Consider the following 26421-nt stretch of genomic DNA (forward strand, 5'->3'; position numbering starts at 1 on the left):
CGGAGGGAGGGATTAGCGGTCCCCTGGTAGAGCTGGGAAGAGGAGGGCCAGCCAGCACCCGATCGCCGCGCAGGTGGGACCTGGCTTCCCTTCCTCCGTCTGGTGCCCAACCCCGACCCGCTGGCTTGACCAGCTCTTGCCCACAGAGCGCCCGATGCGATTGTTTTTTTAAAAGATTTTATTTATTTATTTGACAGAGAGATCACAAGCAGGCAGAGAGGCAGGCAGAGAGAGAGGGAAGCAGGCTCCCTTCTGAGCAGAGAGCCCGATGCGGGGCTTGATCCCAGGACCCTGAGATCATGACCTGAGCCGAAAGCAGAGGCCTCAACCCACTGAGCCACCCAGGCGCCCCCCGATGCGAGTTTTATGTGTGTTCTGACAACAGCACAGGAACGCCCCTGGCATCGGTGCACTTAGAAATTAATAGTAACAACTCGACAGAGGACAGTGTATGCTCTTTGTTGTTCTAAAGACGTTGCGTGTGTATATATATATATATTTTTTTTAACCGATTGATGCAGCAAACATGTATGGAACACCTACCTCGTGCCCTGCTTGGCGCTGGGGTCCTGGCTCTGCATCGTGGAAAAGGCTTCTGCGTCTGGAAGGTTTTAACGATCGGCCCGTTTCACCCTCGCAGCGACCTGTCCCTTGCCCCACTGTGTAGCTCGGGAAGACCGAAGCGCAGAGAGATGAGACGATTCGCTCGGGAAAGTGCTGCCGCCGAGGAGGGCCGCTCGTGGGACGGGACGTCTCACCTCATGAGCCACGAAGTGAGCACCTACTGGGTGCCGCGGGCCCCCGCAAATAAGCAGCTGGCCAGACACCAGGCAGAAGTTTCAGAGAACTGCGGGAAATGGCCAATCTAAGGTGCATGAGCCCGGCGCGAAAACGGATTTTGTCTGATCAAAAATAAAATACAGGGAGCCTGCTTCCCTTCCGCTCTCTCTGCCCACTTGTGATCTCTCTCTGTCAAACAAAACCTTTAAAATACATAAAAATAAAAAAAATAAGTTGAAAAGATCAAGGGTGCTGGGTGTTGGCACAAGACGGCACTGTGCACCACCTTGCGCCGCTAAAGTCCCCATAAAACTACAAGTTACTCGCCCTCAACTCTCTGCTTTTTCCATGTCAAGAAAGGGACGGGCAGATCGCGACACCCAGGCATCCCGCAAAGTAGGCGGGTCACCTTAGGGGCAACCTTTACCCGCTCAAAAATTCGTCTCACATTAGCAGTGAGGATTCGGGCGTCACCCCGAATCGTTATTTTCCTTACTCATAAGTTTAAGGCATAAAGGTACACACGTGTTCCTCGCTGGGTAACGAATTCCATTCTCATTAGCCTTACGGTGAGCCTCAGTGTGGCCCGTTGAACCCAGCTCCTTTCCAGTTTATCTTATTCATTTAGTTCATTGTTTCTGTCCCTTTCAATTTTATTTGTTCGCCGGGGAGAACCACAGCGGTAGGGTCTCCGACTACGGTATGCAGATAAGCAGCTGGCGTCGCAAAGGCTCACGGAAGTTCTCCGCCCCTTCCGGTTTTTGCCCGGTGTGAGGTGTCGCGAGAGTTCTTCCGCCGTACGCCGGAAGCAGCTCTTTGCTCCGTAGCAGCCGAAGGGGCGGGCTCGAGGGCCGAGGGAGTCTAAGCAGCTCGCGGGTCGCTCGGCGGTGCAAGATGGCGGACATCTCCCTGGACGAGCTCATCCGGAAGCGCGGGGCTGCGACGAAGGGGCGGTGAGTGGCCTTTTCTCCCTCCGGTGCTCAGGGCCAGTAGCCTAGCGGGGCTCGGGGCGGGGAGGGAGCGGCCCGGGAGCGACGCGGAGCGCCGTCTGCGCCCGCCCCCTGCCGCAGCCGCGCTCCTCATTGGCCCTGCCCGGCCGCCGCCGCGGGTCCGGCGGCTCGGCGGTCCACACTGGTTGGAAGCGCCGTCGCTCGGGGGAGAACAGCGAGGCCGCTGGCGGCGGCGGCGGCAAGGCCGGGGCTCCGCGTTCGTGGGAGCGGCCCGGGCGGGGGGAGGGGCTGGCCCCCGGGCGGAGGGCTCCAGAAGGTCTCCCCAGCGCCGCCCTCCCCCCTGCGAAGACTGAGGCGCTCGGGTCCCGCTGCTCCCCGATCTCCGCCGGACTTCGAGTTAGGACGAGTGAAGTTTAGCGGGGAAGTGACTTGCTCAGACTGTGTTACCGCCGAAGCTGGGACCCAGACCTTAACTTCAGACCCTGCGTGCGCTTCCCCGCCCCGCCGCCGCCTCTCAACAGTCGCCTCCTTTGCGCGGCGTTTCAAGTTCTCCAGGCGCTTTCACGTAGCTCCTGTTCCAGCTGCTCTTTTCCTAACCCTACCGGCCAGATACTGGTATCTTCCCCATTTTGCAGACGGAGAGCTTGAGGCTAGGAAAAGTAGAGTGACTTGCCCGAGGCCACCAAGTGCTGAGCGTGGGGGCTGAGTGCCGATTTGGAGCTGGCTGAGTTGGCCTCAGGCTGGGGCCGAACAAAACAAAACAAAACGGGCGGGGGTGGAGGTTAGAGGTCATTGATGGTTGTAGCTCCCCGTGGTCGGAGAAGACTCTTCTGGATCTGAGTGAGATGATTTGCGGTGATGTGCCCCAGATTTCCTCTGGACCTTTAAATATTATTTGTCATTTGCAGCCTTTATGAGCTCTGGTTCACGTGTATGCAGAGGTGGGAAGGCGGCCAGTAGTTCTCCAGCGCACGTTGCACTAGTTCAGGTGTCTCTGTAAGCAGGCTGTAGAGATGTTAGACAGTGTTTTCTCAGACCTCATTCACTTAGCAGATGTTGACTAATACATCCCCAGTGCGGGGGGGGAGGGGGCTAGAAAATAGATAGTATCTGTTGCTAACTGAAATGTATCCCCCCCCCCAGCCCCAGCCCCCAACCCCACATATCCACTGCACTTGACCGCTGGCGCATACTTCACCAGCCCCCGCTTCACCTGGTTTCTGGTTCATAACAGGCACACGGGAAGCATTAATTTGCTTATAGCCATTCTCCGTGAGTGGTTCTTTCCTAGGTTTTCCCTCTAATAACTGGTGTGCGGTTGGTGCTGCGTCTTCTGGCCACTTCTGAGTCTTTCTCGGTTTCATAGGTTTGCTGCACGGGGGCTGAATGAACCAGCTTCCCAGGACGTGCTCTTTCTGCTGTCACTCCCCTGGGTTCGCAGCTGCAGGCTGGCTGTACTGTCTGTTGGGTCTGTAGTTTCTTGGCTCCCGTGTGTCCAGAGTCTGGTGTTGGGCGTTGGGTGGGGATCTGTGGGATGAATGGGGACTCTGCAGCCAGGCAGACGTGGTGCCCTGGTGGGCCTGTTGGGTTCTGTGCCTCCCTGGCAATATGCCTTCTGAGCCGGGCCATTTCCTCATTTGCAGTAGTGGTTCCTGGCAGGTAGTTGAGGAGATGAAGTATGAGGATATAAAAATGTGTGTTTTATTTATTATTTTTAATCTTTTTTTAAGATTTTACTTATTTGACAGAGCACAGGTAGGCAGAGCGGCAAGCAGAGGGAGGGAGAAGCAGGCTCCCCGCTGAGCAGGGACCTCCCCTCCCCCACCTCTCAATGAGGGCCTCCATCCCAGGACCCTGGGGTCATGACCTGAGCCAAAGGCAGCTGCTTAACTGACTGAGCCACCCAGGTGCCCCAAAAATACATATTTTAAAGTTTGTACCAGGTAGTAAGTGTTAAGGGAATGATGGCAGTTATGGTGGATCTTTCCTTTAAAGGGGTAGAAGCCTAAGCCCCTCCCCTGATGGGGGCCAGTAGGTACCTAGCCCTAGAGAGTGAAACTATGAAGTTTTGATTTCCTTCTCTCGCTTTCCACGTTTTTGTTTTTGTTTTTTTTAAGATTTATTTGAGAGACCATGAAATTCGTTTGAGAGACACACAAGAGCGGGGAGGGTCGGAGGGCGACAGGCAGACACCCTGCTAAACTGGGAGCCCAATGTGCCCAGCTTGATCCCAGGACCCTGAGATCATGACCTGAGCGAAAGGCAAACGCTTAACTCACTGAGCCACCCAGGCGCTCCTCCACATGATCTTATGCAAATTATTTAACTATTCCCCACCATTCTCATTTATAAAATGTAGACCGTGTTTATTTTGTTAGCTGATTGTTAGGACTAAGTGAGTTAATATATCTAAAGAATTTCAGAAGTATCTGATGGTTCTAAGTGTCCAATAGTTGTTAGCTCTCATCATCATTATTGAAGGATTGTAAATAAGTGACATTTGAATTTTCTGTGAGAGTATGTGAGAATACTGCCTTGCTGTTACCTGGAGACCAGATTGGAGGAATGTGCGGAGACTCTGCGTGCTAGTTTGGCCTGTGCGCTGTGTTTGGATTAAACCTGGTGGAAACTTCATTTTTATTTTACTTGCACAGCCAGTGAAAACTACATCCAAGTCAAGAGCTGAAAGGTTGGGATGCCTGGGAGGCTCTGTTGTGAAGCGTCTGCCTCTGGCTCAGGTCATGATCCAGAGTCCTGGGATCAAGATCTGCATTGGGCTCCCTGCTCAGCAGGAAGCCTGCTTCTCCCTCCCCCCACTCCCCCCTGCTTGTGTTCCTTCTCTTGCTGTCTCCATCTCTTTCTGTCAAATGAATAAATATTCTTTTTTTTTTTAAAGATTTTATTTATTTGACAGAGATCTCAAGTAGGCAGAGAGAGAAAGGAGGAAACAGGCTCCCCACTGAGCAGAGGACTCTGGGATCATGACCCAGAAGGCAGAGGCTTTAACCCCCTGAGCCACCCAGCCCCCCATAAGTAAATAATCTTAAAAAACAAAACAGAACAAACAACTGAAAGGTCTAAGCTGATTTCAGTGAACAGCTTTCCTTTCCTACAATAAGCCTGTTTCCTCTTACATGCTTCCTGGAAGAACTTGCCCCTTCCTGGGAGCTGTGGAATGGCATGGTGTAGAGGTCCCATGAAGAACGTTGTGCTTGGTCATTTAAGTAGAACCAGCGATGATCTCCAAAAACTCTTCCTGTTCGGGAAAATAGCAGAAGAACCTGTGGCGGTGTGAGTAGCGCGTTTCCCCGCCGGTCTCGGAATTGCTTGTTCTCTAGGCAGCCGTTCTGTGTTCATCGCACCTTTTAAGTCAAGAAAGGGGTCGTTGTCATTATGATTACCTGGGGCCCCAGTTAATCGTCAGAAGATTTCTGTGATTAATGTGAAGACGGAGAAGCGGAGAGTTTTGAGTGATGCATCACTCAGCAGGTGAGACGCTGTCCTTCCCGGGGCCTAGCGTGGCTCTGGTGACTCTGTTGGTGCCCAAGACCCATGGATGAGTCTCCCCAGGACAGCATGGGGTACCATCTGCAGTGAGGGCCTGTTTTTTGTTTTGTTTTAAGATTTTTATTTATTCATTTATTTGAGAGAGAGCATGAGAGGGGAGAAGGTCAGAGGGAGAAGCAGACTCCGCATGGAGCTGGGAGCCCGATGTGGGACTCGATCCTGGGACTCCAGGATCATGACCTGAGCGGAAGGCAGTTGCTCAACCAACTGAGCCACCCAGGAGCCCTGTGGGCCTGCTCTTGTCGGTTTTTTTTTCCCTGAAGCTGCAAGTGTACTGCTGGTCAGGTTTGCAGAGTCGCCCAGTCTGGTTTGATTTGTTGAGCTCTTAGAAGATTGCTGTCTGTCCGTCCACTGCTGTCTCCTAGTTAGAGAAGGCTCATCTGAGGTGGCAGGCAGCCTTGATGGGAAGGTCGGACTTTGACTGTGATGGGGTTGAGCACCTCCGGCCCCACCGCCCTGTCTGGGGAGTCCTTGGAGCCGTGCGGAAGGGGGTTGGTCAGCTTTTCAGTTCAGGCCAGAGCTCTGGTCCTGGTACTCATTGCTTGTTTCCTTGTTGAAATAAAATAAAGGAAATGTAGACCCAAACTAAAAAGAAGGAAGATTAGTTGTTATGTAACTTGGAGGGGGAAGAAATAGAAATAGGATTTAAAACAAAATACCTGCACAAGACTCTCTTGGAGGGTTAGGGGATGGTGTCTTGTTTCTCTGTGTCTGTGAAGCACCTAATCTAGGATCAACTCTCCATAATCGAATTAAACTGTTTTCTCATTGTAAAGGTGACCTCAGCACACATAACTAACTCAGAGACCCCATGGATTAAAATCCACTTTATAATAATAATCCGGGGTCCCCCCCCCCCCCAAGGCCCTGACTCCTTCAGAGTACACAGCTGTCCAGGGCCAGCTCTGGGTGGAGTCTGGAGGAGAGGGCAGGTTCTGGTGGGGGCCCTGGCCCTCTCACCCACAGCGCTCTTCCCAGCACCCCAGGAACCCCTAGTGGGGCCCTGGAAGTGGGGCGGAGGTGCATCGTGTCCGTGTGGGGCAGTCAGAACCTCACTCCAAATCTCCCCCACTCCTCTCCCCGACATTGACTGAGTCCCCAAGTGCAGAATGTGTTCGGGAACATCAGATAGCGTGTGCAGTGGGAGGTGAAGCTGCAGGCAGAGGCTGGGGCCAGACCAGAGGCTCCGCTGAGGGGCCGGGCTTTGTTAGGGAGCCTCAGCAGTTCTTGGAGCAGGAGGGGAACACCACGAACTCTGTGTTTTGGAGACCCACTCCTAGCAGGAGTGTTTATTTGAAACATTCCTGATGACTAATGCCTGCCTTGTACCCAGCGCTGCTGCCCGCTGGGATGAATAGGCGTCTTTTCATGCAGGAGGAGGAGCAGTGATGATTAGAAGCCTGAGCACTGAAGCCCCTGAAGCTGGTCATGAAAGGAGCTGAAAGGGTTGGCGGAGCCAGCGAACTGAGTGGCTCACATTGCCGGGAAGTAGCTTCTCGCGCTCCTGCGTCCCCAGCCACGTCCCCTCCCTGCCCCAGATGGCCCTCTTGTGCCTCTCACAGAGAGAAAACAGACCAGCACAAGGCATCTGGGCCATGTTCTGGGACCTGAATGGGCATGCTGGGCCATCCTGGGTGTGTGCGCGCTCCCCCTCTGGTCCCTAGAGCTGTGCGGTGGCCCAGGAGTCCTAAGCTGTTCTTAGCCTGGGACAGCTGACCCCCTCTTTAACCCTTTAAGTTCTGGTCGTCACTTTTGCCCCATACTGCATTTATTGGTGCTCTGACTGGGTGCGGGCAAGCTTGGTTGGACCTCTCGTCTGTCGAATGTGTGCGTCAGCCTCATTCTCACGGCTGGGGATGAAAGGGGCGGGGCGGGGCGGGGCGGGGCGGCGCCGTAAGGTCCCAACACTTAGCGGGCGCTCAGGACCCGAAAGCTCTTTGAGCTTTTTTTCATCTGCCTGGCGCAGGGTTGCCCCAGGCAAGGAGATGCAGGGTGCCGCCACCCCCAAGAGGCCCCTCATCCTGCAGGAGATGTGGCCTTGGACACACATCCTTTAATTCCGCACAGTAAGGGTCTCCGCGGCAGTTGTGTCTTGGGTTCATCTGCCGAGGGAAGGCGCCCTGGACTGTGGAAGTGCCAAGGGAGAAGGTGGGGAACACTCTTGAGGGCAGGGGGCCCAGGGCGGGGGCGCCCACCAGGGCTCGAGAGCCAGGAGACTGCACGCCGTGGCCTGCGGTCTGTGGCATCATGCTTGGCTCTTCCCCCGCCCTCTCACAGCCGCCTGGTGCCTGGTTGTGTGGTGTCCCTGGAGACTTCGTTCCTTCCTCTCCTGGAGTAGGTGTCTTCCTGCCTCGCTCTTTTTGGTGACTTGATTTCCCAGCCCAAGGCCTCTGGCTTCAGGGTGGGAAGTGAAACAGTTTTATCCGGAGTACTTTACGCTAACCCTGATTTCGTCGGGATCTGGATAGTAAATGTTGATTAAAATCCTTTTCCCCATTTTCAGTAGTAGCTCCTGGTGTGAACTGAGAGCCTGTTGCATTTCTTTGATGGGCATCATCAGCGGTTGTAGGGAGTTGAAAGCATTTAAAAAAAAAACAAAAACCTGTGGGTTTAATTTATTTTTTTTATTTTATTAGTAAGTTCACGTGCCCTCTGCAAATTCCAGCGGCCCCTCAATAGCTGTAGGTTTCAGCGATGCTGAGAAGCATAGCCCCACTATTGTCAAGGCCTTGCAGACCATGAAACCGAGGCTGGGCCACTCCAGGGGCGGATGGGTGCTGTCTGCGCAAGCGCCGATTTCTTTCTCCCTATTTGTGCTTAGTGAACTCCCTAAACACCCCATTCCTTTTGGCCTTTTTTTTTTTTTTTTAAGATTTTATTTATTTATTTGACAGAGATCACAAGTAGGCAGAGAGGCAGGCAGAGAGAGAGGAGGAAGCAGGCTCCCCGCTGAGCAGAGAGCCCGATGCGGGACTCGATCCCAGGACCCTGAGATCATGACCTGAGCCGAAGGCAGCGGCTTAACCCACTGAGCCACCCAGGCGCCCCCATGGCCTTTTTTTTTTTTTTTAACCCACTCCTTTGCGGGAGAAAGCAGGACAGGGACCAGCAAGTAGGGCGGCCCCAGCCCCACCTTAAACCTAATCTGAACAATTCGGTGGATGACCCTTCCCTCCCTCTTCCGGCTGGTTCTCCTGTAGACGCCCTGGGAAGTATTTAAATCCTCAACTAATGTTCCATTTCTGAAAGAGAAATGGAATGTGCATCACTGCCTTAGGTGATCTGGCATACTGGAGGCAGCAGGTGTTTCCGCTGGTCAGAGGATAACAAGGTGAAGGGCCGGATTGCCTTCCCTGGTACCGTGGGTGTGCTCCTGCGGTTGGCCCCGGAGCTGGAGGACAGGCTCCCTCCGGTGGGGGAGGGGGGGCGGTGAGGTACTTGGAGCGCCCTCTGGGGGACCCCCGGACACAGATGTGGGAAACCGTATAGGAACTTGTTTGTTCAGTCGAGCTTTGCCTTCTGACACCAGGTCAGAGATTCTGAACGCTTCTGTCATCCATGATCACCTGTGGAGTCAAAATGCAGATGCCCACGCCTCAGCCCAGACTTGAGATTCAGCTGCAGGTGGGGTGCGGACAGCCGTGTTTTTAAGCAGTTCCACGGGAGTTTCCAATGCCCAGCCAGCGTTCAGCACCACTTACAAAGCACTGTGCCCGTTCTCCAAGTCCAGTGGAGGAGCAAACAAGCAGATGTAGTGATAGGCACAAAGGAGGCTTGTCTTAGAGGAATCAGGGAGGGAGGGTTTCCCTAAGAGGAGGTGTTGCCTTGGGAGCAGGAGTCCCCCAGGCAGGGCCCCCGCTGTGAGCAGTGGCGAGGCTGGGGTGGCGCTGGGGTGGTGCAGTGGCCAGGTGGGGTGAGGGAGCAGCCTGCGGACCCCAGGAGGGGCTCTCAGGATTTACCTGGAATGGTCTTTGCTTTCCTCGCAAGCTACTAAAGGACCAGCAGAGGAGCCCCACAAGCGGATGGGGCCTATTTAATGGAGTGGGGTTTTTTTCTGTTAAGGTTTTATTTATTTATTTGACAGATATCGCAAGTAGGCAGAGAGACAGGCAGAGAGAGAGAGGAGAAAGCCGGCAGGCTCCCTGCTGAGCAGAGAACCCAGGACTCAGATCCTGAGAGTCCTGACCAGAGTTGAAGGCAGAGGTTTTAACCCACTGAACCACCCAGGCACTTCTGTTTAATGGAGTTTAGTTCATTTCCAATCTTAACAGTTTCTGAATTTGACATTTTCTTGTTGGTAGTGTGCTAAATACAAAGGTGGTTTTATCCCTGATTCCTGGCACACTGTTCCTAAAACTTGTGGGAGTTTCCCGAGCGAGTGCACATGTAGTAAGAGCATCTTATGTTCTAATGAGGTGACGCCTGATGGGCCCCCGGGGATAGCCTCGCATGGGGGCTTGGTTGCCTGAAAGACCTTGGCATCATTAGCTGGAACTTGGAGCCCTACCCCACTCCCCAGCCCCCAACCACCGGGGAGGGGAGAGGGGCTGGAAATTGAGTCAGTCATCATTGGCCAGTGATTCAGTCAACTTTGCCTACATAAACCGCCCCCCCCCCATGGAATTGTGGGGAGCTTCTGGGTTGGTGAGCACAGCTGTGTGCTGGAGGGTGGTGCAGCCAGAGAGGATGCGGAAACTCACCCCGCCCCCCGCTCTCCCTGTGCCTTATGCCTCTCTTCCGTTTGACTCTGAATTGTAGCCTTTATAATAAACCGATAATAGTAAGTATCCTGTTTCAGCTGTATTCTGTTAGCCATTCTAGCAAATTCTTGAACTTGAGGAGGGGGTGTGTGTCCCCTCGATTTTAGCTAGTCTGTCAAAAGTATGGGAAGCCCAGGACTTGGAACTGGCACCTGAAGTGCGGGGACTCCCGCGGGGTAGCCTGTAGCCTGTGGGGTGTGTTCGGACTCTGGGTGGGTAGTGTCAGAACTGAATGGTAGGACACCCGGTTGGTGTCCAGAGAGTTCAAGAACAGTTGATGTGGGGGAAATACCTACATGTTTGGTGTTTGGGAACAATTGAGACAGTGACTGGTTTTCTTTGCTACCAAGTCCTTGTGTCTTCAGTCTGCCCGTGGGCTTGCTCCTGCTCCCAGCCCCTGGGCAGGGGGCGTCCGCTGGCACTGGAGGCCTGGGCTGCCGGGGGAGGCTGGGGAATCTGTCATTAATCAGTTCATCCCACCTCACAGGGCACTGATTGAGAGCACGGCTGGGGAAGAGCTTTGGAAACAGACGTTGCTCTTCAGGGGCATGGGGTTAGGATATTTGGGGGGGTGTGCTTTTTTTTTTTTTTTTTTTGACTAGCATGATTTGTAGGTTATTGTCCCTAATGGTGTCTCAGAATACTTGGTCTGGGGAGCAAAATTGTCTTTTTTTTTTTTTTTTTTTTAAGATTTTATTTATTTATTTGACAGAGAGATCACAAGTAGGCAGAGAAGCAGTCTGAGAGAGAGGAGGAAGTGGGCTCCCTGATGAGCAGAGAGCCCAGTGCGGGCCTCGATCCCAGGACCCTGGGACCATGACCTGAGCCGAAGGCAGAGGCTTTAACTCACTGAGCCCCCTAGGTGCCCAAAACCAGTTTTTGTTTGTTTGTTTTTTGTAATTTATTTGACAGACAGAGATCACAAGTAGGCAGAGAAGCAGGCAGAGAGAGAGGAGGAAGCAGGCTCCCCGCTGAGCAGAGAGCCCGATGCAGGCTCAATGCAGGCTCGATCCCAGTCCTGGGATCATGACCTGAGCCGAAGGCATAGGCTTTAACCCACTAAGCCACCCAGGAGGCCCAGAACCATCTTATCTAAGTGATAGAAACCACCAGGCCCTTCTTCCTAGTTTTCTTTGCAAGGCAAAGTCAAAGGCAATAAACCAGGAAAGAAGTTTCAGTATAGGTTTAAGAAGTTTCAGTATAGGTTTAATTGTTTCCTGAGACAGCGAGCAGATGTCTGGGTTCTCCAGGAACTGCCCCCTGCTCCCAGGATGACGACAGCCCTGCTTCCAGGGGCTGCTGGTGAGGACCCAGATCCGCTTCATACCCCCTCTGTTGCTTGCAGTCTGCATGCCAGGCCGGGAGTCGGAGGTGTCCGATCGCGTGTGGGGGTCCAGCAGAGCCTCCTCAGCCCGCCCGCCCGCTCCGCCACCTTCCAGCAGAGGTTTGACGCCCGGCAGAAGATTGGCCTCTCAGACGCCAGGCTCAAGCTGGGAGTCAAGGATGCCCGGGAAAAGCTTTTACAGAAAGACGCTCGGTTCCGGATCAAAGGGAAAGTACAGGATGCCAGAGAAATGCTGAACTCGCGCAAGCAGCAGAGCACGGCGCCCCCGAAGCCCCGCCAGGTGGCCGATGCTCGGGAGAAGATCAGCTTGAAGCGCAGCTCCCCAGCCACCTTCCTGAGCCCACCCATCGGGACGGTGACCCCCGCCCTGAAGCTCACCAAAACCATCCAGGTGGGTGCGGCTCTTGCCAGACATTCCTGGGGAGCCGGGAACAACTGTGGGTTCAGGCAGGGGGTGGGGGCCGAGTATTGGGGCCAAATGACAGTTCTCCCAGTGTTTGTACAGTAACTGTATGAGGGAGGCAAGGATTTAATCTCGTTTTGCAGTCACTGACTTTCTGCAGTGAGCTAGTGATGCAGGGAAGGACAGACGCTAGTGCGGCACGTGCTGTGTGGCGGGCATTTCACACAGAGGACCGAATTTCTCTCTCACCATGACTCTGGGACCATTCCCGCAGTTTTATAAACGGCTCTCCTTCTCAGGATGTGGGTCTTTGTGCCCAGAGTTAACACAGCTGTCCGTGGGGGCCCAAGGGAGGAGCCTAGGCAGACCCAGCCCCTGGTCCGTTGCACCGGCCGCTTGCACAGCTGCGGGCGGAATGGAAACAGTATTTAACGTTCACAGTGACTTTGGGAACAGGAACAGCAGCAGCTATGAACATTCACTGAGCCAGGCTCATGGAGCAAGACGACGCGGTGCCCTGCTTTGGCCACGAGGCTTGCTAGAGGTTACTGCGGGCCACAGCTGAGTGGCACCGTATTTCAAGTGCAGTGATTCCTTTCTCATGGAGAACTTGTGTGGCCCCCCGGGGATGAATCACGGTCTCTCTGTGTTTCTAGGTTCCCCAGCAGAAGGCCATGGCACCCCTCCACGCCCATCCTGCTGGAATGAGGATCAACGTTGTCAATAACCACCCGGCCAAACAGGTGGGAGAGCGAGAGTGTGTGTGCGTGGCCGTGAGCGTGCGCCGTGTGCGTGCGTGGGTGTGAGCGTGCGTGTGCCGCGTGCGTGCGTGGGTGTGCTTTGAGGAGCTCCGCTGAGTGGATTCGCTGCGGCCTGGCCCGAGGCTCCCAGTGCGAAGAGAGGGATTGCGTTTGGCTTTTGACAGTTTGAGTTTTACTTACTCTTATTTTTATTTTTTCAAAGATTTATTTATTACAGAGAATGTGTGCAAGGGATGGGGAGGGGCAGAAGGAGAGGGAGGAAGAGAACCCAAGCAGAGGCCCTGCCAGGCACGGAGCCCATGACCCTGAGATCACAACCTGAGCCGAAACCATGAGTCGGACGCTCAGCTGACCACACCCCCCGGAGTCCCTGCAGTTCATGAGTCGTTGTAGTTGTTTTTAAACTTCTTACAGTGGTGAGGCAGGTGGATATATAATGGGCAGAGAGGCAAATCGAAAGTCTTCTATTTTTTATTATTAAAGTAGCATGTGCAAAAAAATTAGTATGTACTTAATACATACTTAAAATAGAACATTTGCAAAATAGAGAAAGATTACACAGGAAGTAAGAGTTCTGGTGCTCCTGCTCTCCAGAGCCAACAGCTGTTGAAATTCTGCCCTGGCTCCTTCCTGTTTCTTGGGTTTTTTATTTTTAGGTGTCATTGCTCTCTAGTTACTGCCTAGCTGTGGTTGTGTGTTTGCTGTTACATTATTACCCAGCTTTGTGTCCTCCTGTTTTCACTTTACAACACAAGTACATCTGTGATTCACAGCACTCGAAACATTTTTAATAATTGCATAATCCATTGAGTTCGTCTTCCGGTTTACTTAAGCCGTCTTTCTCTAATTCTCACGGTTAGAAATCCTTCTGTGAGCATCTTTGTGGCTAAAGTTCTTTCTGGGGTTTGGATTTCTATCTGTAGGCCAGACTGCCAAGGATGGACTTTCTAGGTAATATTATCTATTCTATTATCTATTATCTAGGTAATAATATCTATTTCTAGATAATAAACACATGTTCTAGGTGGTTCTAGGTGTTGCCTGTTGTGGAAAGGTAATTCTCACGTACCTGGAGGTTGCAGCACTTTTGCTGGGCCCCGGTGGGTGGAGAGCCACCGTGAGGATTGGTGTGAGGATTAGACGCCCAGGCCAGTCTCCCCTGGGCCCCCCTGCGCCTGCTGCTCCCTCCAACCGGCTCCACATCTCTTCCTGTTCTTGCTCCAGATGTCATTTCAGGACCTGCAGGCCCCATTAGCTTTTCTTTCTTTCTTCTCAGAATTTATATGATTTGGAAGAAGATGATGACTCTGTAGCTCCCATTCCTAGTAAACAGATGAAATTTGCAGCCTCCGGCAGCTTTCTCCACCACGTGGTAAGGCATATCCGTTTTTCTTGCGCTCTCCGCGTGTTTGATCAGTGGATAGGAGTGGCAGTGGAGGATGTGGCCTTTCAGTTCAGAAATGTTGCTCCCTGCGGGTCTTGAGGTTTTCAGAGCTGATACAGTCCCTGGTTTACAGATGCAGAGAGCAGGGTGTCCAGTGCTGTGCTAGCGGCCCCACGGCTGGTGGGGTGCAGAGCTGCGGCATCCGCTTGCTGTTTCCCTGCAGGGGAAATGGGAGATCCCTGAGGATGGCATCGTGTTTTCCTGTGTGGCAGGACGTTCTGCATGTTCCCCTTCCCTCTGTGGTCAGCGCCTCTGGCCATGTTTTTTTGGTTTGTTCTACAATTTTGTTTGTTTGACAGAGCCACAGAGCATAAGTGGAGGGAGTGGCAGAGGGAGAAGCAGGCTCTGCACTGAGCAGGGAACCAACAGGGGCTTGATCTCAGGACCCTGGGATCATGACCTGAGCTGAAGGCAGAGGCTTAACCATGTGGGCCCCCCAGGCGCCCCTTTAGCCGAATTCTTTTTTTTTTTTTTTTTTTTTTTTTAAGATTTTATTTATTTATTTGACAGAGAGAGATCACAAGTAGGCAGAGAGGCAGGGGAAGCAGGCTCCCTGCTGAGCAGAGAGTCCGATGTGGGACTTGATCCCAGGACCCTGGGATCATGACCTGAGCTGAAGGCAGAGGCTTAACCCACAAGCAACCAAGTGCCTGTTCAGCCGCATTCTTGACACCAGGTTCCCTCAGTTGGTGTTGTTAGCAGGAATAAGCTGTACTTGGCCTGTGCACTCCACCGGGTGCAGCCTGCATGCGGGCGAGCTTGCTAGACTAGGCTGCTAGGCGGATCCCACATAGAGAAGGAATGAGAGCAGCATCTGGGACCATTAGGGTGGCCAGCAGCAGTGGGTATAGCCCATGTCAGGGACGGAAGCCTGGGGGCACCCAAGCCAAGCTTGGCCTTTGGCCTTCAGAGACCCGGAGACTCCATTTTTGCTGCTGCATTGAGAGTGTGGACCAATTTCGTGGTTGCCGCTGAAGTTCTTAGAGTGCTGTGCGAAGCTGAACCGTGCTGACTTGTCACTAGGGGCTGGGCCTTTGCACTGGTTGAACTGCTAAGGTCCGCTGCCCAGGGAGTGGTCAGCAGGCTTAGGTCCTGGCTCACCCTGCTTGGAAGAATGCAGTGTCTATGTTAACTAGGATTCCCCTTCCCTCCTGCCCAGTAAGGTGGGTGCTGTTATTAGTTCCATTTTACAGGCCCAGATCAGGGGCCAGAGAGATGAAAATATGTTCAGTATCATCCAGCGTATAAATAGTGGATCTAGGAGTCAAGCTTCTGCAGTTGGCCTCGCAGGTCGGGTGTGTCGTACTGTATTGGCCGTCGGTAATCAGAAAACAGCTTGAGGGGGCACCTGGGTGGCTCAGTGGGTTAAGCCTCTGCCTTCGGCTCAGGTCATGATCCCAGGGTCCTGGGATCGAGCCCCACGTCGGGCTCTCCACTCAGCGGGAAGCCTGCTTCCTCCTCTCTCTGCCTGCCTCTCTGCCTACTGCCTACTTGTGATCTCTCTCTCTCTGTCAAATAAATAAATAAAATCTTTAAAAAAAAAAAAAAAAAGAAAGCAGCTTGAGAAGTGTGGGGTCCAGCACAAAGAGGACATTTTTGTTTGATTCGGAGAAGCCAGTGAATCACCCCGGCCCCAGGCTCTGCCTCTGGCGGCTGCGTCCAGCCCTTCCTGAGCCTGTAGTTGGCGGCGCGGGCTTAAAGCAGCAGGGCCACCTGCCGCTTCTGCCTCATACATCTTTTTCTCAGACTCATTCCTAGCAAGGAGTTTCCTAGTTTATGTTTTCAAGGGACCACATCCCCGGTTAGGGGGAGCAGGGGAGGGAGGGAACAGTATCTGCTGATCTGCACGACTGACTGCCAGCGTGTCCCTCACGGTCTGGAAGCCGATCGGGCCGGGGCTGCCCATGGTGCCTCTGTGTATAGAAACAGGGACCGAGAAGTTGGGAGTCTGGATCTTCTGAAGAGTGGGTTCCTCTGCCAGGCCAGCTCAGAGCTGATGGTCGGCCAGTTTTGATAGGAGCGTATCTGGGAGCAAACTTGACTCTAAGCTTTTGGCCTTGTCATTCGCTCCAAATTGCAGAATTTCATAAAATTTCCATGGTCTGGGTAGGCCTGTGGCTGCATGGAAGGGTCTCACCAGGGGCTTCCTGCACTGGAGGGAGGCTTCTGTAAGCACGTGGGCAGACTGCGTTTCTCCCCTCCCGCCCCTTCCCTGGGGGAAGTCACTGGCAGCCTTTCTTGGCTCCAGATCTCTGATGGGGTTGGGGAGCTGGGAGCCCCTTGGGGGTGAGGGTTGTCAGCTCCGTAGTGCTTCTCTCTTGTCTCCTTCTCTAGCTTCTCAGATTCCTGTCTGCCCGTTTGTCTAGGCCGGACTGAGCAGTTCCAAGTTCTCCGTGTCCAAGGCCCTCCCTCTCACCAAAGTGGTCCAGAATGACGCGTACACAGCTCCGGCCCTCCCCTCCTCTGTTCGAACAAAAGCCTTGACCAGCATGTCCCGAACACTCGTGAACAAGGAGGAGCCCCCAAAGGAGCTGCCGCCCACCGAGGTGAGGGAAAGGCGAGGAGAGGGAGCGAGTGCACCCGTTGGGAGGCAGCCTGTGCTGGGGGCGCCGCGTGGCATGCGTACCTGTCGAGCCCGCACAGCACCTCCGTGAGGTGGGCATTGCCACCTCCATTTTACAAAAGAGCAAAGCAAGCCTCAGTGAGCCCTCCCCTCGGCGTGCTTGCGGGCAGCTGGGGGAAACGGAGCTGCACACGGAGCAGCCGTTGTGTTAGAACAGAGGCCTGCCCGGAGGAGAGCTGCTGGGAGCACTGGGGAGAGAGCATCTGACTATGCAGGGCTGGTCAGAAAGGCTCTGAGGAGGAAGGGTCACCTGAGCTGGGTGGGTCGTGACACATGACTAGCGCGTCCTGAGTGTCGTGGTGGGGACGTGACTGTGACAGGCTCTCTGGGGGTCTTTCCTCTGGGCCTTCCTGGTCACTTGCCGGGCGGATGTGCCGCTGCTGAGCACACAGCCGTTGTCTGATTCTGGTCACTGTCTTGTCTGGCAGCCTGTCCTCAGCCCCTTGGAAGGCACCAAGATGACCGTCAACAATCTGCACCCTCGAGTCACTGAGGAAGACATTGTGGTGAGTACTGCGTCCCGCCGAGGCTCTAGCTCTCAAACCACGTCTGTGTCCAGGGCCCCCAAGACCACCGCCAGTTCACTAATGCCCCGAGACTCACAGGACTTCTCAGAGAGTGCTGTCAGGGCTAAGGTTTATTCCAGGATACAGAGCAAATTCAGCAAAGGGGAAGGTTCACGGTGCGGAGGCCGGGGGAATCCAGGTGCAAGTTTCTGGATTCCTCCCCGAGTGGAGTCAAACAGAATGCACTTTATTTCTCCAGCAACGAACTGTGATGCGTGAAACCAGGGAACTCAGTACAGACTCAGCGCCCAGGGTCTTTACCCGCAGCTAGTTGTGTAGGCTCGCTCTGCTCCTGCACGCCAGCATTCCGGACTCCCAGGGCGAAAGCAGGTGTTCAGCGTAAACCATATTGTTTGCATAGATTAAGCTCAGTGAGTCACTCTTATCAGTTAGGGTGGTGGGAACCCTCCGCAATTCCAAGCTGCCCGACACCAACCAAGATTCGGCCTTGGAAGCAGGGCTTTCAAAAGCGAGCAGCTGGGCTGCCCTTGGGAACTCTGCGCTTCACAGCGTCGGCACCAGGGCTGGCGCAGGGTGCTGGGTGGGCACTGAATGGGATCCTCTAATCCTCTAGTTCACAGCCTTCTGGTTATTTTTCTGTGAGTCTTTGGAACTCGTGCCTCCTCTAGGGGTTTACATGATGATTCCAGAGTAAAAGGGATGAGGTAGATTGGGGTTATGTGGTGGTTGGCCCCCCTGGATTGCCCTGATCTGTCCTGTCCTGTCCCGCCCTTAGTCATGGGCAGAGCCTAAACCTGGCAAGGAGAGGGCCTGATGCAGCCAGGACTTCTCTTCCCGCTTCTTTTCTTTTAGGCACCAAAAAAAAAACCCCACTATTCGAAAGTCCAGTTGCCCTTTGAACTCTGAATTGTCAGGTCCTAGGAGGAAGCACGCGGACTCCGGGCTCTCTGCAGCGGAGTTTCAAGTGCTGTAACAGCCTGTAATGGCCACCACGTTTGACAGGGGTTTTGAGTGTGAAACACGAGTGCCGTGTGATAGCTTTGAGAAGTGAGCAGGCTCACCAGCAAATGACAAGTTAACAGAGAGTTGAAACAGATCTTCTTCCTGGTTTTAAAAGTAGTGATAGCTGCTGTTTATTGAGCATAAGTTATGTGGCAGGTACTTTGTGGGCAGGATCTTTGAAAATACGGAGTAGTGGGACCTGCCGGCGTGTGGGGGTCGCCGCCCCGCGTGAATGGAGCAACAGCCGCCCTCCCTTCTTTGCCCACACGGGTGATGTTTGGAGAACAACAGTAGTGGAATTGGGATCGCACTTAGTATTCGGTTTTCTTCTCTTAGTTTTGGTATTTGACATTTTCCACTTTATCGTGAAAAAACAGATCATTTCAGAAAGCTTCAGAAAGCTTTTCTGCCCTCATGACAGCATTGAGAAGGGAGTCGCAGGCGAAGCCGTGGCCTGGGTGCCGGCTGGCCTCCGCGGTCTGTCTCCACGTTGTCTTCCTTCTCTGCACCCCCCACGCCCCCTGTAAGAGGAGGCGGAGGCGTCAGGGGACATGATGGCGGTAGTGACACCTGCTTACAGAGCACTACCCTAAACGTTCCTGCATTTGAGCTTTCAGCAGCCCTGGCGAGAGGGCGAGCCCATTCCTTTTCTTTTTTTTCCCGAAGAGAAGATGTCAGTGAAGTTAGATAACTTGCAGGCTCCGTGGTGACCTGTTTACCACGGCTTCTGATGAGCCTGCACGTTCCTTTTCAGGACGGGGCCCTCAGAGAAATTCTGTAACTCCTGTCTCTGTTGAGAATGTAGGTGCTGCAGCAGGAAGAAATTGGGGTGCCTTCCTGCAGGACGCAGGGATTCTAGGGCTTGTAAGCCCAGACCTGTTTGTGGCTGCCCGCTCTGCTCATCCTCTCATCTGGTCCCGTGTCGGGAGGCCTGCTGATGTCTCAGGGACACCACCTGAAAGGTGCCTCCCGACGTCCTGGGCGCCGGGCGGATCCGGCTGGAGCGCGGCCGGCCGCCGTCTCCCCCAGAGCTCTGGAGCGGGTGACTGACAGGCAGGACGGCCCTGGATTCTCTGCAACCCTGACCCTCCTGTTGTTTGCAGGAGCTTTTCTGTGTATGTGGAGCCCTCAAAAGGGCTCGCCTGGTGCATCCCGGGGTAGCAGAGGTGGTCTTCGTGAAGAAGGACGACGCCGTCGCCGCGTACAAGAAGTACAACAACAGGTGTTTGGACGGTAAGTCGGGGGGGGGCGGCCACCCACCTTCCTGCCGCTCACTGCTCCCTCTCGGGCAGCAGCCTTCAGAGCGAGCCTTCCTCTGGGATGGCTGGGAGGACTCCGGCGCGCTCAGCCCTCTGGACAGAAGGTTTCCCGGGCATTAAGAACACACAGGGCCCTGGGTTTGCCCGCAACCCTAGGACTTCGGTCCAGTGAGCATAGGAACGCCATTTCTCCGTGGATGCTTCTCTTTACGAGGTCTTGCTGGGGAAGCCAGAAGTCCAAGCCTCCTCTTCCAGATGTTGGTCTGATGACTGCTAGGACACAGCTTCCTCAGACGCCGGCAGCCTTGTGTCAGCGGTTAACTCCTGGGTGAGCACTGCTCCTAGGGGCAGGCTCCTGGTTTTCCTGGGCCCACAGTCCCGTTGTTTATCTCAGGTCGGCCTGTGGAGCGAAACTGCCTGCCATGGCCCTGTTGTCCGCTGACTACTTCTTTCTGTGTTTACCAAGTACCCTTGTGGACCAGGGACATGTGCTCAAGAGGCACACGCTGGTGGGCCACGGCGGTTGTATTTCCCTGTTGGTGAATGATGTTGGGTGTCTCTGCTTGTGCGGAGTCGCCATTTTATCTCTTGGAGAAGTGTCTTTTCGGACTCTTCAGTGGAGTTTAAATGAATTCCTTAAAAAAAGAAAAAAAGGATTCTTTATATATGACTTCTTCTCCTACCAGATAACTGATTTGCCAGTATTTTCTCCCATCCTGTAGGTTGTCTCCCCCTCTTCTTGCTCTGTGCATTTACAGCTCTGTACTGTTGTCTAAGCAGTGCCTTAGCTGTGTCCCATAAATTTTGGTGTACTGGGTCTTTATTTTCATTCATCTCAAAGTATTGTCTGAATTCCCTTGTGATTCTTCTTTGACCCATTCGTTACTTAGAATTGTTTTAATTTCCATGTATTTGTGACTTTGCCGGATTTCCTTCTGTCCCATGAGTGTTGAAGGAGAATCTGCATGTATTTTGCTGCTGGTAGATGTCTGGTAGGTCTAGTCAGTTTGTAATGTTACTGGAATCTTCTCTCTCCTTCTTGGTCTTCTGCCTGGTTCTGGCCGTTCCTGAAAGTGAAGGGTTACCAGCTATGATCGTCTGCTTCTTCCAGTTGTGTTTTGCTTTGTGTACTTGAGGGTCTGATGTTAGCCATATACATGTTTGTGTATGGTAGTTGTAGATAAGTTTGTCAGCGCTTTCTTTCCTGGTGCATTGACCCTTTGATCATTTCAGAATGACCTTTTTTGTCTCGGGGCACTGGGGTGGCTCAGTCAGTTAAGCCTCCGACTTTTGTTTTCAGCTCAAGTCATGATCTCAGGCCCTGGGATCAAGCTCGCTGAGCTCCAGGCTCTGTGTGGAGTCTGCTTTTTTTTTTTTTTTTTTTTTTTTTTTTTTTTTTAAGATTTTATTTATTTACTTGAGAGAGAGACAGTGAGAGAGAGCATGAACGAGGAGAAGGTCAGAGGGAGAAGCAGACTCCCCATGGAGCTGGGAGTCCGATGCGGGACTCGATCCCGGGACTCCAGGATCATGACCTGAGCCGAAGGCAGTCGTCCAACCAGCTGAGCCACCCAGGCGTCCCTGGAGTCTGCTTTTGATTCTGACTCCCTCTCCCTCCTGCCCCTTTCTGCTCACTTGTGTGAATATTTCTAATGTGACCATTTAGGTCCTTTAAAGACTTTTTCACCGTATATATGTGTGTATGTATATATATTTTTAAAGATTTTATGTACTTGAAAGAGGGAGAGAGTATGAGAGACAGAGCACGAGGTGGGGGAGGGTCAGAAGGAGCCGCAGGCCCCCCACTGAGCAGGGAGCCCGATGAGGGGCTCAGTCCCAGGACTCTGGCATCATGACCTGAGCCAGAAGCAGACGCTTAACTGATTGAGCCACCCACACCCCCCGTTTTTCACTATATTTTTTAGTTGCCACGTTAAACAGTTGCCCAAGAATTCACAGTATATGTTGTAGCTTACCAGAATCTATTTCAGATAAATATTAATTCCAGTGAGATGTTGGAAATGTTACCCTATATGGCTCTGTTCCCTCTCCCCAATTTGTGGCGCTGGGATGGCCACACGTCTCTCATAGTGTGTAGAGGAGCCGCACCGGCAGAGCCTGGGGCCGTCAGTCCTTCATGGACCAAGGAGAAGCCCGCATGTTCACTTTGCAGTTCTTTTTCCACTCAGTTTCATTGCATAAACCTTTTCCTCCACTACCTGACGAACAAGCTTCGCCAGAGTCACCTGCGTTCGGGCTCTCCCGTCCCGCAGCTCTGCTCTGCTGCTCGAGGGGGGAAGGGAGGTCTGTTTCCACTTTGCTGTTCGGTGCGGTCCTTGCTGAAGTTTCGTGGACCTCACACCTGCGGTTCCCCGTCGCTCATCGTGGAGCCAGAGCTGCCAGCAGCGGGGGCCCCGGTGAGGGAGGGGGACCCTTGTCCTTTTGTCCGGAGCCGAAGTCTCATCACAGAGCCTTTTCCTTTCTGGTTTCTCAGGGCAACCCATGAAGTGCAACCTTCACATGAATGGGAACGTCATCACCTCAGACCAGCCCATCCTGCTGTAAGTCCCACGGGCAGCGGGGCTGGGGCGGGTGGAGCTTTCCTCCTGGTTTACTCTGTGCGAGTCTCCTCCTGCTGCGGAGTGAACCTGCCCGCGTCCGCGCTTTGTCTCTCCTCCGCGGGCTCTGCGCCGACGGCAGCTGGGCCGTCGGGGTGCGGGTCGGTGGAAGAGTGACCGTACCGCAGGGCTGCTGCACGGGCCTGCCCCTCGGGGGCTGGTGTTCTCAGCTTTAGAATTTAGAAAGGCCTGAGAAGAGAGGGGAGAGCGGGCCAGTGGCGTCTTTGTCCCACTGTGAGTTCCATCCAAGTGACTGGAAAATGCCGCCGCCTCGCCCCAGACTCTGATGGAGACAGAACCCACTGGTGGCCCTTGTTTTGTGCCTTTTTTGGAGCCTGACACGCATGAACTGTAGATTGGCAGGACATCTTTTATAGATGAGAGGACAAAACCTCAGGAAGATAGCAGATTTGCCAAGGTCGGTGGTGCAGACAGACTTAGAAATTTAGAAAGACCAGAATTTGAACTTCAGATAATGACTTGTGTGACTTGGACAAGTGTTTTAAGCTGCACTCCAGGAATAAGTTGTATTCTGGAAAATGTGGATTTTATGACCTAGTAAGTTTGGGAGCCATTAGGCTAATAAACAAGAGTGAAGTCGATTTCTTGACTTCCAGACTTCTCCAAATATGTACTAAGCTGGTGTGGGTGTCCGTCTCTGGAGGGCATACAGCATGTCCTGAAGTTAAAGCCTCAGATCCCCAGGGGCTGCAGTTCAGTTTTGTCATCTGTAAATTTAAAAATGATAGATTTGCTATAAAATGTCGTGAGATCAGGGGGTACAGAAAGCAGTGTGTTCAGCACCTAGCTTTCCTACCAGACTTCGTGTAAATGGCGGGTTCCCTCCCCATCTGAGGGAAAACTGACAAGGGTTTTGACTGCTCTCCGCAGACGGCTGAGCGATAGCCCCTCGGCGAAGAAGGAGAGCGAGCTGCCTCGCAGGGTGAATTCTGCCGCCTCCTCTAACCCTCCAGCCGAAGTGGACCCGGACACCATCCTGAAAGCGCTCTTCAAGTCTTCGGGGGCCTCTGTGACTACACAGCCCACAGAATTCAAAATCAAACTTTGAGCGAGGGCGTGGGGGGGTAGGGGGTGGGGGCGGGCAGCCAGAAGCAGGGGCAGAGGAGAGTGGCTGTTTTCTAAAGCAAAGCCTGTGACCAATGGGCCGTCGGACTGGAGGCCCCTGAGCGTGGGACGGGTCGCCGGGGTAGAGCGCTTCCTCACCGGACGGGACCCACTTTTCTGTGTTGTGTTCTCCCCCGCGCCCTTCTGTACGTTAACGTTTGCCGTAGTCGGTTTCTTCTCCCTCCACCTCCTCACTGAGGTAGGCCCGTGTTGCCCGGCATCCCTGTCCCTTGTCTCTGCCCCACACTGATGGATCTGGAAATGGTACCGTGAGCTGTCTGGAAGGCTTTCTGGTGGCCCCGTGGAGGGCAGCGCCGGGGCCTCTCTGAAGGACACATTTTTCTCCAGGAGGCGACGAGTTGCCTCCCCTTTCTCTTTTTTAAGCTTTCAAAGTGGAGAGTGGGAGCCCCTGCCCCCCGCAGGGCAGCCAGGTCCGCTTGAGAGCTGTGAGCTGTGCCACTCGCCTGCCTGGTCATTGTGTGTGGCCTGGGCGGGGATCAGGCCGTAGCCCTCTGGTTCTCTCTCCACGATTGGCCTGGAGAGGGCCTTGTGTCGGGGCGGGTGAGCCTGCTGCTCTGCCGGGAAGAGCATCCCCGGCCCTTGCTGTGCTGTCTCCGGTGCCTCCAGTGGCTCAGGGGCCCCTCTCCCTGCCTCCTGCCTTGTGCCTCATCCCCACTCTCCTGGGGTCTCATGGCCAGGAGGAGAGGGCCTCGTCGGCCTCCCAGTTCTCTCCTGACATGGTGCTTGCCGCACCTGGTTTGGATGCAGAGGTCAGCTCTCTGCTAGGTGGTTTCTCTCTCTCTCTCTCTCTCTCTCTCTCTCTCTTTTTTTTTTTTTAAGATCCACCTCTTGTTCTTTGACACTGAGGGTCTGAGGGATTGTTTGAATGGGAGATACTGGCTTGCTCCTGGCCTCGCTTCTGGCCTCAGATTCCCACAGGACGGTAGGGATGCTGAGAGAGGCACACATCCAGCTGCCACGTAGGGGCACCGCTCCCAGTGTTGTGACCGGCCCAGCCTTCCATGACCAGAGGGGTCTTTCCCTGCGTTCCAGTGAAGGGCAGGGGGGATGCTGGGTGGTCGGGAGGGTGTAGGGAGACCAGAGCAGCCCTTCCAGGTGTGTGCACCTGGACAGCGGGGCTCCACGGGCCTCCTCCATCTCCTGCTGCTTTGTGGGGACCACAGAGGGAATGGGGCGGCAGAGCCGGAGCGAGTTGGGCAGCAGCTGCAGAATCCGTAGCAAGCAAGCGCTGCAAAAGGCACGCGCCTAGGAAGCAGAGGGGACCTGAGACACTAAAAGCTCTCCGTGGCCTGCTTGGGAACAGCCCAGTGAAGAAAAATCTGGAAACTCCTGTTTCCAGAGTTCTGTCTGTAAGTGGGAAGGAGGACCTAGGCTCTGAACAGCACTCCGTCCTCCCGCTCTAAGGCTGCTCAGGCCTTGCGAGTCCATGGAAAGTACCTGATGGTGCTTCACCCTCTGGTCCAGAGAGAATGCTACTTTTGTCCCCATGTTCCCTTTTCCCCTTTTGAGCGGGTGCAAACTTCGTTCTCAGCAGCTGGAAGACATTCCTCCTCCACTTTCCCCTTCCTGATCCTTGAGAGCGCCTACAAGGCCGTGGGACCAGGTTTCTCAGGTCCTGGGGACAGTTGGATCACTGCTTGGACTCGGCTTCAAGTAGGGATGGTAAATATCCTGCCTGCATGGCATTACCCCCCTCCCCTTCTCCCCCACCCCCCAGTCCCGTGCCAGGCTGCCCTGGCTGTCACAGAGTTGATGGCGTCCAGCTGCAGCGCCCTGGCCCTCTGGACCCTGTCCTGGGTAGCTGTGTGGTTCACGGCCGGGCGGAGCTCGCTTGCCTCCCCGGCTCTACGGGTGTCGTCATGGGAAATGGAAGAGACGGTGGTGGGCCAGTCCTTGTGTCCCCCTCCACCTGCCGCCCCTCCACATTCCTTGTGTGTATCTCTTGTTCAAAAGGAGAGGAAGAGACATTAAGGGATGGAGGAGACTCTATGTTACTTACCCATTTCTGAATAAATATTTGTTATTCCTACCTTTGAGCTGTTCTTTCTTTAAGGATTCTAAGTGGCCTTGGGGGACTTGGCACTAGAAAACAGGAGTTTGCCTCTGCTTTCCTACTCACCAGCTACGATCCTGGGGCCGTTCCTCCCAGGACTTGCTGAACGATCCTGGGGCAGTTCCTCCCAGGACTTGCTGAACCCGTCTCCATCATGGAGGGTGTGAGTATTAGCAACCGTGAAGCATGGTCAGCTCCGACACAGAATTAGGTCTGTTCATAGGGAACAGGAGAGCCTGCCTTTTGCCTTGGTTTGAAGACCTCAGATGCGTGAGTGAAATTTCTCTTAGCTCAATTAAGCATTAGAAAAAAATAAATTTTTTTAAAGAGTTCATTTATTCATTTGACAGAGATCACAAGAAGAGAGAGAGGAGGAAGCAGGATCCCCGCAGAGCAGAGAGTCCAATGTGGGGCTTGATCCCAGGACTGAGATCATGACTTGAGCCAAAGGCAGAGGCTTTAACCCGCTGAGCCACCCGGGCACCCCTAGAAAAAAATTTGTTGATTGGTTTTGTGTGTGTGGTAAAACACACATGAAATTTACCATCTTTGTACATTCCGGTGGCATTACATACAGTCCTGGTGTGCAGCCCACCACCAGCCATCCCTAGAACCCTTCATCTTGTAGAACTGAAACACTATTTCCGCTCAACAGTAACTGCCATTTTACCCTCCTCCAGACCCTGGCAACCAGCATTATGTGTTCTAAGATTTTGATGACTCATTCAAGATTTGTACAGCATTTGTGTTTCTTTGGCTTGCTTCATTCAGCATCATGTCCTCAAGCTTTTTCCATGTAGCATATATGAGAATTTTTTTTTTTTTTTAAGATTTTATTTATTTATTTGACAGGGAGAGCACAAGCAGGAAGAGTGGCAGGCAGAGGGAGAGGGAGAAGCAGGCTGCCTGAAGAGCAAGGAACCTGATGCAGGACTTGATCCTGGCACCCTGGGATCATGACCTGAGCCAAAGGCTTCATGACTAAGCCACCCAGGCATCCCATGAGAATTTTTTTTTTTTTAAAGATTTTATTTATTTATTTGACAGAGATCACAGGCAGGCAGAGAGAGAGAGAGAGAGGAGGAAGCAGGCTCCCTGCTGAGCAGAGAGCCAGATGCGGGACTCGATCCCAGGACCCTGAGATCATGACCTGAGCCGAAGGCAGCGGCTTAACCCACTGAGC

The 26421-nt window shown here is 53.6% G+C and overlaps 1 protein-coding gene, 1 long non-coding RNA gene and 1 other non-coding gene across 5 annotated transcripts in view; 1 reads left to right on the forward strand and 2 right to left on the reverse strand.

Annotated features, from left to right (window-relative positions):
* LOC106003658 overlaps positions 1–1587 on the reverse strand; it is a 15799-nt gene extending 14212 nt beyond the window's left edge. Inside the window, exon 1 of the long non-coding RNA XR_001176268.2 lies at positions 544–1587. This is a non-coding gene — a long non-coding RNA (uncharacterized LOC106003658). The remainder of the gene's footprint in view (positions 1–543) is intronic.
* Positions 1144–1293, reverse strand: LOC123393104. Its single transcript, XR_006607838.1, has one exon. It is a non-coding gene; the product is annotated as a U12 minor spliceosomal RNA (small nuclear RNA).
* On the forward strand, positions 1578–25214 carry POLDIP3 (DNA polymerase delta interacting protein 3). Of its 3 annotated transcripts, none has more exons than XM_004771194.3 (9): positions 1579–1733; positions 11403–11793; positions 12462–12548; positions 13843–13938; positions 16377–16556; positions 17062–17139; positions 19266–19395; positions 21916–21982; positions 22931–25214. In XM_004771194.3, exons 1-9 carry the CDS (start codon positions 1675–1677, stop codon positions 23106–23108), a joined length of 1266 nt encoding a protein of 421 aa, XP_004771251.1. In that variant the 5' UTR covers positions 1579–1674; the 3' UTR covers positions 23109–25214. The 3 variants fall into 3 exon arrangements, with proteins under 3 accessions (XP_004771252.1, XP_004771251.1, XP_012900585.1); XM_013045131.2 differs by lacking the exon at positions 1579–1733 and adding an exon at positions 2209–2345; XM_004771195.3 differs by lacking the exon at positions 13843–13938 and having other exon boundaries at positions 1578–1733.
* Positions 25215–26421: the final 1207 nt, after the last annotated feature.

The sequence above is a fragment of the Mustela putorius genome, unplaced genomic scaffold (assembly GCF_011764305.1).
Source record: "Mustela putorius furo isolate JIRA1106 unplaced genomic scaffold, ASM1176430v1.1 tig00000738_pilon_pilon_pilon, whole genome shotgun sequence".
In the NCBI taxonomy this organism is placed as follows: domain Eukaryota; kingdom Metazoa; phylum Chordata; class Mammalia; order Carnivora; family Mustelidae; genus Mustela; species Mustela putorius.